General features: G+C 41.6%; 1 protein-coding gene across 1 annotated transcript in view; it reads left to right on the plus strand.

Moving 5' to 3' along the window:
• The window catches only part of LOC150091119 (uncharacterized), a 994,562-nt gene that overhangs the window by 647,224 nt on the left and 331,090 nt on the right, over window positions 1-16,248 (plus strand). Inside the window, exon 3 of the mRNA XM_090382033.1 lies at window positions 1,324-1,529. Coding sequence (XP_090238159.1) covers window positions 1,324-1,529 — 206 coding nt within the window. The remainder of the gene's footprint in view (window positions 1-1,323; window positions 1,530-16,248) is intronic.

Raw genomic sequence — 16,248 nt, forward strand, 5'->3', positions numbered from 1 at the left:
AACTTTGGGAATCATAGTGTGATTCCTTTTTCATAGCGAGAATCTCTGGTATTAAGTGGTATTCATGTACATCACACCCTCGTGGGTAGCACAGTTGGTAGAATAGCCGTCCTCCTCATTCCGGGTGGAAAAGACCAGAGTTTGATGACGAGAGGAATTTTTATGGGCCTTTTTCACAACGTGGCTGAGTAAGTCGGTTTCAAGCGAAAGCAACACGGTTTTTCGTCCAACAAATATTATTATTATTATTATGTCTAAGGTGGCACCTAGACTTCCGTCTATCTCCACCTGATTAAGTTGACTTTGTGCAGAACCTCTGCAAAATAGACCTGTATGGAAGGTCTCTTCGCTATCAGGGAGAAGCTGTCACCTGCACAGCCGCTCCCCGTTGGCGAATAGACCCTAATGGCCGCCCATATTCACTTGGTGCTGGGCCTGGTCTTCTATTTTAAGTGCCTCATGCACAAAAATCCCGCACCCACCGGAAGTAGTGTGTCCAGCAAATAGAAAATCGACCAAAGAACACACAAAATTTACAGATAATATATACGGAACAATATGGCCTTAATAGCTGATGTTCCTAAAAACCACACTACAACAAAAACAACGTCCATCACTCCAGAAGTTGCTGATAGTGTGCATGACTGGTGATGAATGATCGACGAGTGACAGTCCGACACTTCATCCATAGCGTGGGTCATCGTTATGGATGAAACTAGGCTCTTCCACCCGCGTTTAAATTCTATTGCCACTTCTTAACAATGGAACAGGAAGAGACATCTTCCCTCAATCTTGTAACTATATCCTCATGAAGTGATTTTGTCGTTAGCTCCTTTTTGTCCACAATTAAAATATTGGTTGACAGCTCGGTGACTGATTTTTGTCAGTCTTTTCGCATTCAGACAACTTTGTTAACTTCAAGACCTTCTCTGTTAAAAAAAAAAAAAAACTTTATTGAAACTGCATGAAACATGGTGGGCTACTATTTAAAATGTGATACATTAATGACGGAAATTTTTAACACTGTTCTACTACCCTTGCCACGGGCTTTTCAAACGCCCCTCATATATTGATGGCTCATGGTTTAGTTACCTCATACTGCGTTCCAAACAGCAAGCCCAACTGAACTCAGACTTGGAATGAATTTTTTATCGTAAATAGCTTTCGTTGTTTTATGTGTGTGTGTGTGTGTGTGTGTTTTAATTCACCTATGAGTTTTTCACTTTGTGAGTGCATTGGAAAGAAACAAAAATAATATTCTTAGTATAAAGAAAGTGTGCCTCACAGTACAGAAACACGCTAACATTTGCAATTTAATTTCAGGTTCATTTGGACTGAAATTTCTCAATCTTACTGTTCCTGGTGCGGTTACATTGGGTGATGCTGTTTGGATGCACTGTTATTTCGACCTCGAGGGAGATGAATTATATTCAGTTAAGTGGTACAAGAACAACGTGGAATTCTACAGGTATCTACCGAGCGATAGACCTCCAGGTCAACAGTACAATTTATTAGGAGTTTATATAGATGTAAGTGTAAATTTCATAATGTTTCATAATGTTTCAATGCCAAATATACACTGAGTGAGTATAAAACATGGGACACCTACTGGTAAGCCTACCTTTCGCCAGGATAAGGGCAGTTACACGACGAGGCATTCAGTCCATTAGTTCAAGAAAGCGTTCCACAGGTATTTCCATCCGTGCTTATTGCACAGCTGTCCATAATTCCGTCCATTCCTGGGTGGAGGATACAAAGCTCGAACAGACCTTTCCCCAAAATCCAAAAGATGCTCCACAGGGTTCATGTCCGGTGAACAGGAAGGCCATTCCATGGTGGTAAAATCTGCGGAATGCTCATCGAACCATGTTGTAGCGACAACGACTCTGTGGGGAGGTGCATTGTCCTGCTGGAAGCGTCCATTGCCCTGTAGGTGCACGATGACCAAGAAGGGATGCAGATGATCTGCAAGGATGGACACGTAACCTGAACCGTTCAGAGATGCATCTAGATATACTAATGGTCCGAACCTTGTGCCAGTTGAACACGACCGAGACCATTACCCTCCGTGATCAAAGTACTGCAAAAACCTTGGGAGGTGCACTATGGCCACAGAAGCCGATGCGCCAACAACTACCAAAAAAAAAAAAAAAAATATGACGGGTGTATAGCTTTGTGCAGTTTCCGTCAGATACGCATCCTCCCGTCCACTCGAAATAACTGGAAACGGGGACTCATCGGATCATGCGACCCGTCTCCAATCATCCAACATCCAGTGTCGATGTTATTTCGCCAAATTGAGGGGTGGAGTCCTGTGCCGTGGTGTTAGCAATGGGATTGTGGTTGGTGGGCGGCTCCCATAAGCTATTGCTGCTAACGATAGCCTGATGGTCTTAGTGAAGACATTTCTGGCACCTCCCTCGTTGAAGTCGGCGCTGATTTGTGCCACTGTCGCTCTCCGGTTGGCTGAAACAATGCGTCGACGACCACGTTCATCCACCACATTTATCCGCCCACAGCGCTGTCCTCGATGAGATGTTATTCCGGAAATGGCGTATTTCCAATACACTCTTGATACTGTCGAACGAGAATAGTGCAATCTCTGTGCCACCTCCACGATAGAGTGACCCATGCGTCGGGCACCCACTATCATCCCTCTTTCAAATTCGGTTAACTCACGACGTTTATCCATACTGACATCGAATTACCGTCTACATGAATCACAGTGATGCAGTGTACCTATATACCTGCCAAGCGGAGTGTTCGTCCACTAGCCAGAGGGGTGACAGCGTCGAGTTGCCCAGGAACTAGGTATTCCTTGGATTCTGTCCTTTCAGTGTACTTGAACTGGTGTTCAACATTAGTAGCAAAAGCGCGAAAATACAGTAATGGAAATACGAGTTAGAGTGGACTGGTGTTAAAAGCTGGGTGAGTGCTAATTATGGTTAACGATTTTATTCATTGTCAAACTATTTAATTTTAAACTCCTCTTAAACTCCTCTGCAGGAGTAACAAGTATACACAAGAATAACTGCCTGGGTTAAAAATAAAGAAATATAATAGCAGATAACGAGAGTATTATCAATAGTAGGTAATTGATGACTAACCAATACTACGAGAATTTATACCATACAATAAGTATAAGATAAATGATACGCCGTATTAAATAACCCAAGGACAAGAAAATGTTAAGATAAGTACAAAATAAACTATTTTGCAAAATAGGTGCTCCTCAGGGAGGAGTTCTGTCCGTCGTCTTTTTTGCAACAGTAATAGTGCGACTGATTTCAGTCAAAGATATAGTCATTTAAGCCGCCTACTACAAGTGCTTAACAAAATAGCCCCTGAAGACAGTGTTTTTTTTTTTTTTCCCTATACTTATTTATTGTACTATGTCGTCCTGCAAACCTTTGGTAATATATATATATATATATATATAGTGCTTTTTTTGTAAAAAAAAAAAAAAAATACGTGCCGCTACTCATTCTTTGATATCAGGAAAAATTGAAAATTCCAAGGATATGAAAAGTACCCTGAAATTTTTTTTTCCTGATATTGTTACTTTACTAGTAATGTTTTTAGAATAAGAACAACAAATTAAGTATATTAACACAGTTTATTAAGCATAAATTTATTATTCAAGTATATAAAAAAATAAATAAAATGTGAGTAAAATAAGTAAAAAATAGTAACATAAGTAAAAATAATTTCATGATAAAGTTTTTGTAGAATATTCCAAATTTTTATTAAGTTCTCATCCGACACACTATGCCAGGCAACCTTTTTTGAGTGAAGAGCCATTTTTCATCTAATTAAAAAAAAAAAAAAAAAAGAGAGAGAGAGAGAGAGAGAGAGAGAGAGAGAGAGAGAGAGAATCCGAATGGCCGCACCTCAGCTCAAGCTGAGAGGGGGCGAGAGTTTTTTAAGAATTTTTTTTTTTTTTTTTTATGAGAACCCCAAACACGAGAGGTATTATAACCTATAGTACTTAGTACCGTGCTTGGGTTGGAGGTTGAGAAGACGAAAGAAGATATTTGTTGACATTGGACTTGAACTTCTGTAGATTGTAATTTTCAGGAAATACGTATGAAGGAAGGTTGTTCCAGAAAACTGCAGTTGAATGAATAAACAAGGAAGATGAAAAGTTGGTTCTGTGGGTTTGAAGTTGGACAGTAAATGGATGTTGGCTGGTGGCGGCACGTGTTCGGACTGTTTTGAAAGAGAGAGCGGGAATTATAGAAGCCAGTTCAGAAGAACAGTGCCCATGGAAGTCTCTGTAGAAGAGGCATGCAGCAGAAACAGTGCGTCTATGAGAAAGAGAGCGGAGAGACTCTGTTAGAGATGAATCATTAATTAACCTAACTGCCCTCTTCTGAATGGAATCAAGAAGCCTGAGAGAGGTTTTGGGGGCACCACCCCAGATGTGGGAACAATATTCCATGGCAGGGCGGATTTGCGATTTATACAGAGTAAGCAGCTGTTTGGGAGAAAAGTAACGCCGAGAGCGAAAGAGAAAACCAAGTTTTTTAGATGCAGAGGAAGCAATATTTGTAAAGTGCTTGTGCCAAGAGAGATTAGAATTCAGGGTAATCCCCAAAAGAGATATATCATTTTGCCTTGAAATCGGAGTGTCACTAAAGATAATCATAGGAGCAGAACAATCCTTTTTGCGAGATATAAGACAAGATTGAGTTTTAGAAGGGTTGAAATCAATTAAGTTGTCTTTGCCCCACTGAAGAATTACCTGAAGATCAGCATTTAAGGAATTGGCAGCAGATTTTCGAGAACTTGAAGCTGATTGGGCTGGACAAGGTTTCTCAAAATGGAAAGTTGAATGCAATGTGCTATCATCGGCAAAACTATGGATAGGATTTCCAGTATGGCAAAACTATGGACAGGAAGAAGGTCATTGATATACAAGAGGAAAAGAGTGGGGGAAAGAACTGAACCTTGGGGGACACCGGCATTAGTGGAGAAGTTAGAAGACAGAGAGCCATCTACCATCACCCTCAGTGAGCGATCAGAGAGAAAACTGGATAACCAATTACTAAAAACAGTTGGCAAACCATAAGATGGAAGCTTGTTTAGAAGACCTTTATGCCAAACACGATCGAAATCCTTTGAGATGTCAACAGCAATATCATCAGCGGATCAACACTGACAGAATCTATACTGGCCATCGTTGATCAAACAGAAGGTTTCTGGGTAGTTTAAGAGTTGGAGGTTAATTGATTTCTCCATTACTTTAGAAAGAGTAGAAGTAATTGCAATGGGACGATAATTGGATGGGAGGGATTTGTCACCCTTTTTAGGAACTGGCTGGATATGAGCAAATTTCCAAGCAGAAGGAAAAACACCTTTGGAATAAGAAAGTGAAAAAAGGCAGCAAAGAATAGGAGTAAGTTCGGGAGAACAGGTTTTGAGAACAAGTGGAGAAATACCATCAGGACCTGGAGCTTTCTTAGCATCAAGATTCATCAAAATCCTTCTGATATCCTTTTGACGGAAGACCACAGGAGGCATTGAATGGAGCGTGTTAGGGATGGTGGGAGGTGTTTTACCAAGATCATTAATACATGAGCTCGAAGAAAAATGGGATGCTAGCAGGTCAGCTTTATCCTTGGCTGAAGTGACAACAGAACCATCTGGTTTGGACAGAGGTGGGAGCAGAGATGGGCAAAAGTTGCGGCCAATTGCTTTGGCAAGAGACCAGAATGCTCGGCTACCATTAGGGCAAGAAGCAAGTTTTCTACTCTTAGCCTGTTCAAACTCTAGTTTGGACTGATTAATAACTGCTTTACAATTGTTGCGAGCTTTGGTGTAGGCATAAAATGAAACTGAAGAATTAGAAACAAGCCAATTACGATATGCAACGTTCTTCTCTTGGACAGCCTTAGCACATTTATTGCAAAACCAAGGTTTAGATAAAGGACGAGATTTTTAGGTGGAGTGTGGGATAAAGGATTCCATTCCTGCAAGAATAATTTCACTGACACGATCTGAGCAAACGTTGACATCAGAAGTTTTGAAACAGTAATCAGACCAAGGAAAAGAAGAAAAGAAGTCTCGCAGGTCATCCCATTTTGCATTCTTGTAATGCCAAACAATACGAGGTTGGGAATAGGCATGAGATAAAGGTTCCATTGGAGAAGAAACAATCACCAAGTTGTGATCTGAAGTGCCTAAAGGACCTCTCACTTCAACATTGTACTTAGAAGGGTTGTTTGTGAGAAAAAGATCAAGCGTATTGGCTGTATGATTAGGATTGTCCGGTATTCTTGTAGGTAAATGAACAATCTGTGCTAGGTCATTAGTAATTGCAAAAGCCTCAGCATCTCGACCTGCTGGGTCGGTGTGACTAGAAAACGGAAGCCAGCTGGAGTTGTGAACGTTAAAATCACCAAGGAAAATTACCTCACTGTTAGGAAAGTTGGACTGGAGAAAGTCAAGTTGCAAAGAGAGGAAGTCAAAGATCTCCAAGTGATTAGTGGAGTTGGGAGAACGGTAGAGACAACAGATGAATTTTACACAATGAGGTAGAGAGATTTTAAGCCAGAGAAGATCAAAGAGAGGAGATTCCAAATTGCCAAGTCTTTTACAGGGAATATCAGAACGGACATATGCACAAGTACCACCTTTGAGGCGAAAGGAATCATACAGCAAATAATTTGGACATCTGAGATGAGCAGTAGTTGAATCAACTGATAACTGAGATTCAGTCAGAAAAAGTACATGGGGTTTGGAAGTCTGCAAGTGGAAATGGACATCGTTGAGATTAGAATTGAGACCACGTATATTTGTGAAATGAATTAGGAAGTCCTTGGGAGGTTTAGATCTTTTCGCAGATAAAGCTTGCTCTATTATTTTGACAATTCATGGTGTATTCAATAGTAAGAAAAAGTGGGTGGGACATGCTGTATGAAGTAATGAAATATTTGGATATGGCGTACATGTGGTAAGAATATACCCAGATCCTTGACATAACGTGGCCTCGACAATGCTCCCCGTATACACACTACTCGGACTCCCTCCAGTCACTGTCTGGCAGAGTAGAGGTAGCAAGATTATACACTAGCTGATCCGGAAGCTTCCTAGAGAGTTACCAATAGGTTCAGTCCGGTGTACTAACTAGCGGCCGGCCTGCGAACACCGTTTTAGAGCTGTACCCTCGAAATGTAAGGAATATTGGATCTCGCCACGATGTTAATCATAACCTCAAAAATCGTCAATCATACTGCATGATGGAAGAGATAGGGAAGGGTTGGCCGGAACTTAGCTCTAGAGACTAAACATGGGTTCCACCACTTCAAGCCTCCAATAAGCAAAGTGGTGGTATTTCACCGGTTGATGAGAGTCATCTACCACCTAGTACTGCCTGGTAACATAGAGGGGCGGCTTTCCTCCATGTGGTGTGGGCGCCACACCTCGACCCCTGCTTACGTTGGTTCACACCTGGGTGGTCACCCACCATGTACTTGTGCATGAAGGTTATACCCAGGATTACTAACAGTCCCACCATCGTGAAGGTGCAAGCAGAGGATTTGGCTGTCATAGACCGTCCGGACTTCGCCGGAATTGGGTCCACTTTGACTTGAGTGTCACCCGAATATCAGTTCCATCAGCGTTTTAGACTCCTAGGTAGCAAGAACAGCTTGTCTGGCATATCTGAGAGAATGTCTGTGACAACCTCAAGGACCAATTGGAATAGAGTGGGAAAGTGTTTATTAAAAAATATATTTTTTGAAATATTATTTATTAATACTGAAAAAACGTAACAAACAATGTGACAAACAAACAAATTAGGTACCAATTAATGTGACTTTTGCTGGTGTTATTTGGTTTTTAGGAGCATTAGCAACCAAGGCCATATTGCTCCGGGAATATGCGGTGGTCATTCCCTGACCTTTCCGCATCCTTCGTATTTGGTGGAGAAGAGCTCGAACCTCGGTCTAATCAAGAAGCGTGTGCTACCCACTGCTACTCCTTTCCACCTGGCTACGGAGGCGCCTTTTGCTGGTGAACTTCTTGAGCAAGTGTCTCTCAATGTCATGCGAGTATGTCGTAATTAAACGAGCTGAGCTTTAAACATGCTCGCATGGTTCAGACGACGGGGTTTATTGATTTATTTTTAATATAGTTCATGTTCAAAAATATTTGCTCGCAGAAATACGTCGAACCAAACACTGAGAGAAGTCCAAACTCAAATATTTTCAAATTTATATATGGGTCCAGCCTTTTGCCTCTCCAAATCCTTAGTTTTCACTTTTAAGGCATTTTAGTCTTGCACTCCATATGTCCTTGATTTTTAAGTCTTCTGACTCCATTTCAAATTGTGCTTCATGTGAGCTGTAAAGTTAAAGAGCCGCAGTTACATGTTAAAAGAGATACATGCGGCTCGCGAGCCGCAGGTTGCCAACCCCTGTCCTATGCTGACTTCTTTTCTTCCTCTTTGTGTATTGGTTGCTGAATGACGTTTCTGAAGCAGTCACGAATCGACATATTTTGCTGGATTGAAGCGGGTCAGTGGTTTGCCTTACAATTTTAAGAAACAGTAGTGAAGAAACTGTTTTTGTCATCAATCAGCGCTTCGATGGTTGGGCTGGCGATCAGATTCATTTGTGAAAATCTTTTTTTCACATTCACTCGATGAAACTGGTATCGTACTCAGAGCGTTCATCAAATGCTTCAATTCTTCTGAAACCTTCTTATCAATTAGGTATCCACGAATTGCATCTCTTTCATTTAACTGTAATTTAATTGACAATTTTCTAACTTCACTTTCACTAAATGCCAACAGTTCATGTTTAGACGGATTGATACATTCGTTATCCTCGTTTTCCTTCTCTCGTCGTCGGTATTGTCACTAGTTCTTAAATTTTCAATTTTTTTTTGTTTTCTTTTTTTTTTTGAAACTGTCCAAATTATCGGTGTCATTCTGATATTCAGGTACTGTGACCCAGTAAACAGAGATAGGGAAAATTTACGGAAAATGTGGTTAACGCACTTCCGCGAAAGAACAGATGTTTATTTGTCGGGGTAAAAGAAAATCACTTTTCTAATTCTCGAACAGAGCGCTTACGGTTGATTCACAAAGGGGTCCAAGCCTACGGTCCGCGAGGAAAGTGAACTAAAACAGCATTTTAACTTTCGTTAATTATCAAAAACATTTTCTCATTAAATGTTTTGTTCAGTAAATGTAATTGTGTATTGTGCTTAATAAAATTTTCAAATATTTTCAATTTTACTTTTACATGCAACAAGATATGTAAAATATAACACACTAAAGAAATCTAACTTTGAATTTTTTTGAATATGGCCCTGCACAGGAAAAGGTTGGACACCACTGCAGTAGAAGGTGGAGCACAGCCCATTGGGAATACACCTTGATCTGCTCACTCTTCACTAGCGCGACCCCTCCGTATGTGGAACAAGTGGTCGGATATGTTTTATCAGGTACCACTAAGCTGTAGAATGCTTTAGCTCTCTTAATCCACGCAGCAGCACTAATTGCCTAAATTGCCTGCAGGCCATAAATGCGAACACTGTTAATCCAAGTTAATTCTCTCCTAATCCGTTCGCTATATGAAAATTTTCTTCGCTCAACGGAAAGTATTTTAAATGTAACTTCCAAGGGGAATTCAAAATAATTAAACAGAGGTCCGGTTGAGTAATTTAGAATTATAAAAATGGTTATACAGTTTTAATTAGAAAATATATTAAAAATAGACAGTAAAAAATGCAAATTTAGTTAAATAATTTTAAGCTTATCTGAATAGTAGATAAACATGAGAAACAAATTTACGGAATATTACAAATTTCAAAGTGCACTGCATCCAAATGTCACACGTCATTGTTAATAAAGGTGCTGGTACGCTGTACCGTTGCGTACCGTCCCAGAAAAGCACTATATGTGGTTCCACTACATGACACAAGACACGCCTCAACTGGGTTTAAGAACAGTGACACTAGACCTTGAACGATTGCAGACGGGTCTCCTGCTCCGATGTGTCCAGTTTCCAATTATTTCGAGCGAACGGGAGGGTGCGTATCTGTCGAAAACCGCACGAAGCGATGCACCCATCATGTCAACAAGGAAGTGTTCAGGCAGGTGGAGGGTCGGTAACGGTCTGAGGTGTTTTCAAATGGCACACGTTGGGACCTCTGGTACGTCTAGAACTCTAGATACGTCTCTGATCGGTCCAAGCTACGTGTCCATCCTTGCAGACCATCTTCATCCCTTCATGGTCGTCGTGCATCCACAAGGCAATGGACTCTTTCAGCAGAATAATGCACCTCTCGACATTTCCGTGGTGACTAGAACATGGTCCCAAGAGTATTCCGCAGATTTTATCACCGTGGAATGGCCTCCCCATTCATTGGACATGAACCCTGTGGAGCATATTTGGGATGCTGTGGAAAGAACAGTTCGCGCTTTGGATACTCTACCCAGGAATGCGACGGAATTGTGGACGGCGATGCAGTAAGCATGGATAGAAATACCAGTGGAACGCTTTCGTGAACTAGTGGGCTCAATACCTCGCCGTGTGACTGCCCTTATACAGTGGGCCTACCTGTTACTAGGAAGGTATCCCATGATTTCTGTCCACTCAGTGTACAACGTTCACTATACAAGCAGGGTATCAAAAAGTTCGTACAATAATAGCCCTAGAAAGGTGAAACGGGAACCTTAATTCTTTTCTGTGTACTTTCCATGTATAATAACACATTTCTTCCATCTACGGATCAGTTGTTTAATGCCTTGCTCATAGATGAAGTGAAATCGCAGTTTCAGGCAAAAAGTGCGGACGCACTTTTTGCCTGAAACTGCGATTTCACTTCATTGATATTTCACTGAGACGAATCAAAGCGGCGTCCACACAATGGTTTCTTCATTTCTCGAAACAATAAGAAGTCTGACGGTGCTAGGACAGTAGAACAGCTGCAGTAGTTCGAAGCCGCACTGTGGAACAAAGTTGGTGGTGGCAACAGCCATGTGAGTAGTGAATTGTCTGGCAGAAGACGGATTCCTTTGGTTAACAATTCACATGTTTTCAACTTCAAAGCATCGCGTAACTTTTTCAAAAGATTTCTGTAGTATTCTCCGTTAAGTGTGGAACCACGAGGTAGGTAATCTGTCAGGCTAACCCATTTTCTGTCCAAAATCATGGATAACATCGCGTTCTTCGTGAATGGAGTGGTCTTTGCCTTTTTTGAGATGGGGAGGAGGCGTGCTTCCACTACTTTGACATGTCTTTAATCTCCGGATCATTCTGGTACACCCAGCATACGTCATTTGTCACCAACCGATCAAAAGTTCTCAACATCCGCATTACACAAATCCAACAGTTGGCGAGAACATTGTATTCTATATTGCTTCTCCAAAGGCGTCAGCAATCTTGGAACCCACCGTGTGGAGACCTTATGCAGATGGTCACATAAATTGCTGTGGGCGGACCCATAACTAGTTTCCACTGCATTTGCTATGAAATGAATTGTCATACGCCTGTCACTCAGCACCAGCTACTCAACTTTTGCAACTGTCTCACTGTCTGTGAATGTTGATGGCCTTCCTTCTCTTGGCTCGTAAAAGACTTGTACGACCGCAATGGAACTCCCGTTTTAACTTTTTTTTACAGTACCATAGGATGGACAATTCTGCCCATACACAGCTTTCATTTCTTCGTCTATTTTCAAAACTTTCTTTCCCTGAAAATGCAGGAACTTGATCACTGCTCGATACTCCACTTTGTCAACCATAGCGTCCTTCCTCAGATTCTGGGATCCACCTGAGATTAAAAACAGAATGTTCCTACTGATGTTTTTTATAGGTCAGGGTACGAAATTTTTGATACCCCCTCGTATTTAACGAGTCAATTTGACAATGAATAGTCATTAACCTTATTTATCAGTCATGTGGGTTTGAACCACTGTCACCTGAAACGTGCTACTACACTACAAAGTGTTTGGACTCATAAAATCAAGGCGATCAATATGCGACGGATGGATATTTAAATTTTAACACAATCAATGCTCATACCATTACCAGAATACCATAAGCGTGATGCACAAAATCGTACAGCGTAGAGGAAGGAGGCATATAAAAATGCCCTCCAACAATTTCATATGCTGATTATTCCCGGATACAACGGTGGAACAAATTGTAACCCTTCTCAAGCAGCTCGATATACCCGCTACCCCTTTCAAAGTACAAACCTGGCATTAATCCTATGCCTCCTTTAAAATCAAGATCGGAAGTTCCAATATTGACTAGTATTTAAACACAGCAATGTGGCCTGCAGGTCTCCTGGTGATGCCATATTTTGCTGACCATAAGGAAGAACGGGCACAGGCCAAACCAGATGGGGGCAGTGTGTACCTCTCAGTGTAGCTAGGCAGCGAACCAGGCAGTCCCCTTTAACCGGCTGAAAGAAAAGCAGCTGCCACTCCGATTGAGTAGGGAAATTTAACCAATTCACACAGCCAGATTCAAGTGCACATTACGAGGAGGTCGAGTGCTAAGGAAATCCACCTACCATCATCTACTCTTCTCAGTGAAAGGACCCCAAAAAACATAATCAAGACTAACTTCTCCAACGACAAACATGTAAAATGCTTCATGCAGAACATCCGAAGTTTAAATATAAAGCTCAGCGCTCTGATACTTCTTAGTGTGGATTACGATTTTTTTGTCTTAATTAAAACCTGGCTTGGCAACGGCATGGACATATCGTCCTTAACCACTAACCTTGGTTATCAGCGAATTCTGGAGATAGGAAAGATACCAAAGGAGGCAGAGTCATAATCTGCCAGAGGCACAGCTCCTCTTATCAAATCTTGGCATACCCTGGTAGCGACTTTGAAGCCGTCTTTGGCTACTACCTAGTCTGTCTCTACACGGGCAGCACGGTGGTATCGTCACCGTCTTCCCCACACCGGGTGGAAAAGGCCCGGGTTCGAATCCCATTTATGACGCGAGGTACTTTAACGGGCTTTTTTACTCCGTAGCTGATTTACTCGGTCTCGGGAGTAGATAGCAAGGTTTTTTCGTCCAGCAAAACAGGCAAATTAACAACAGAATACACGCAATTTACAGACATAATACATAAACGGGTATATGTAATCATTTACTGGAGACCATAATAATAATAATAATAACAATAATAATAATAATAATAATAATAATAAGGGGTATCCGCCCCCTGCTCGCTTTGCTCGCCAACCTCCATGCGTACTTTTCTTCATAACATGTAGAATCAAATATTTTCGTAAAAGACACACCTGTCGAAACGCACTGATCGATATCTAATCTAATATATAAAAGAAAATAGAAAGTGTAAGAAAAAACTATAAAAAGTAAAATTGTGTCAATGTTGAGTAAATAAAAGTTATTATTAATTGCATGTTCTATATTAGCCTCTTCACTGGACAGACTGGCTGTGCAGGCCCTTAGGTGTTTCATGTATTATCAAAGCTGACACAGTGCTATAGCTTTTCCTAACTGGCATGATATGGGATGCCGATATTGGCCATTAGGGTAACCCCCAGGCCAGTAAAAGCATGCTCCATCCATTATAGGAATCTCTTTCCCTATGTTCTTTTGTTCTTACCACCTGGTGTGGTGAGCTCCCTCACCCAATCCTTGAAGTCCTTGAGGTTGTCACAGACATTCTCTCATATATGCCAGACAAGCTGTTCTTGCTACCTGGGAGTCTAAAACGCTGATGGAACTGATATTCGGGTGACACTCAAGTCAAAGTGGACCCAATTTCGGCGAAGTCCGGACGGTCTATGACAGCCAAATCCTCTGCTTGCACCTTCACGATGGTGGGACTGTTAGTAATCCTGGGTATAACCTTCATGCACAAGTACATGGCGGGTGACCACCCAGGTGTGAACCAACGTAAGCAGGGGTCAAGGTGTGGCGCCCACACCACATGGAGGAACGCCGCCCCTCTATGTTAAAAGGCAGTACTAGGTGGTAGATGACTCTCATCAACCAGTGAAACACCACCACTTTGCTTATTGGAGGCTTGAAGTGGTGGAACCCATGTTTAGTCTCTACAGCTAAGTTCCGGCCAACTCTTCCCTATCTCTTCCATCACGCAGTATGATTGATGATTTTTGAGGTTATGATGAATGTCGTGACGGGATCCAATATTCCTTACATTTCGAGGGTACAGCTCTAAAACGGTGTTCGCAAGCCGGTCGCTAGTTAGTACACCGGACTGAACCTATTGGTAACTCTCTAGGAAGCTTCCGGATCAGCTAGTGTATAATCTTGCTACCTCTACTCTGCCAGATAGTGACTGGAGGGAGTCCGAGTAGTGTGTATGCGGCGAGCATTGTCGATGCCACGTTATGTCAAGGATCTGGGTATATTCTTACCACATGTACGCCATATCCAAAAATTTCATTACTTCATACAGCATGTCCCACCCACTTTTTCTTACTATTGAATACACCATGAATTGTCAAAATAATAGAGCAAGCTTACCTGCGAAAAGATGTAAACCTCCCAAGGACTTCCTAATTCATTTCACAAATATACGTGGTCTCAATTCTAATCTCAACGATGTCCATTTCCACTTGCAGACTTCCAAACCCCATGTACTTTTTCTGACTGAATCTCAGTTATCAGTTGATTCAACTACTGCTCATCTCAGATGTCCAAATTATTTGCTGTATGATTCCTTTCGCCTCAAAGCTGGTACTTGTGCATATGTCCGTTCTGATATTCCCTGTCAGAGACTTGGCAATTTGAATCTCCTCTCTTTGATCTTCTCAGGCTTAAAATCTCTCTACCTCATTGTGTAAAATTCATCTGTTGTCTCTACCGTACTCCCAACTCCACTAATCACTTGGAGCTCTTTGACTTCCTCTCTTTGCAACTTGACTTTCTCCAGTCCAACTTTCCTAACAGTAAGGTAATTTTCCGTGGTGATTTTAACGTTCACAACTCCAGCTGGCTTCCGTTTTCTAGTCACACCGACCCAGCAGGTCGAGATGCTGAGGCTTTTGCAATTACTAATGACCTAGCACAGATTGTTCATTTACCTACAAGAATACCGGACAATCCTAATCATACAGCCAATACGCTTGATCTTTTTCTCACAAACAACCCTTCTAAGTACAATGTTGAAGTGAGAGGTCCTTTAGGCACTTCAGATCACAACTTGGTGATTGTTTCTTCTCCAATGGAACCTTTATCTCATGCCTATTCCCAACCTCGTATTGTTTGGCATTACAAGAATGCAAAATGGGATGACCTGCGAGACTTCTTTTCTTCTTTTCCTTGGTCTGATTACTGTTTCAAAACTTCTGATGTCAACGTTTGCTCAGATCGTGTCAGTGAAATTATTCTTGCAGGAATGGAATCCTTTATCCCACACTCCACCTAAAAATCTCGTCCTTTATCTAAACCTTGGTTTTGCAATAAATGTGCTAAGGCTGTCCAAGAGAAGAACGTTGCATATCGTAATTGGCTTGTTTCTAATTCTTCAGTTTCATTTTATGCCTACACCAAAGCTCGCAACAATTGTAAAGCAGTTATTAATCAGTCCAAACTAGAGTTTGAACAGGCTAAGAGTAGAAAACTTGCTTCTTGCCCTAATGGTAGCCGAGCATTCTGGTCTCTTGCCAAAGCAATTGGCCGCAACTTTTGCCCATCTCTGCTCCCACCTCTGTCCAAACCAGATGGTTCTGTTGTCACTTCAGCCAAGGATAAAGCTGACCTGCTAGCATCCCATTTTTCTTCGAGCTCATGTATTAATGATCTTGGTAAAACACCTCCCACCATTCCTAACACGCTCCATTCAATGCCTCCTGTGGTCTTCCGTCAAAAGGATATCAGAAGGATTTTGATGAATCTTGATGCTAAGAAAGCTCCAGGTCCTGATGGTATTTCTCCACTTGTTCTCAAAACCTGTTCTCCCGAACTTACTCCTATTCTTTGCCGCCTTTTTTCACTTTCTTATTCCAAAGGTGTTTTTCCTTCTGCTTGGAAATTTGCTCATATCCAGCCAGTTCCTCAAAAGGGTGACAAATCCCTCCCATCCAATTATCGTCCCATTGCCATTACTTCTACTCTTTCTAAAGTAATGGAGAAATCAATTAACCGCCAACTCTTAAACCACCTAGAAACCTTCCGTCTGATCAACGATCGCCAGTATGGATTCCGTCAGTGTCGATCCACTGGTGATATTCTGGCTTATGTTACCCATTTATGGACTAATTCAATGGAAAGGTTCG

The sequence above is a fragment of the Mastigoproctus giganteus genome, chromosome 1 (genome assembly GCF_048544385.1).
Source record: "Mastigoproctus giganteus isolate SK-2022 chromosome 1, ASM4854438v1, whole genome shotgun sequence".
In the NCBI taxonomy this organism is placed as follows: Eukaryota; Metazoa; Arthropoda; class Arachnida; order Uropygi; family Thelyphonidae; genus Mastigoproctus; species Mastigoproctus giganteus.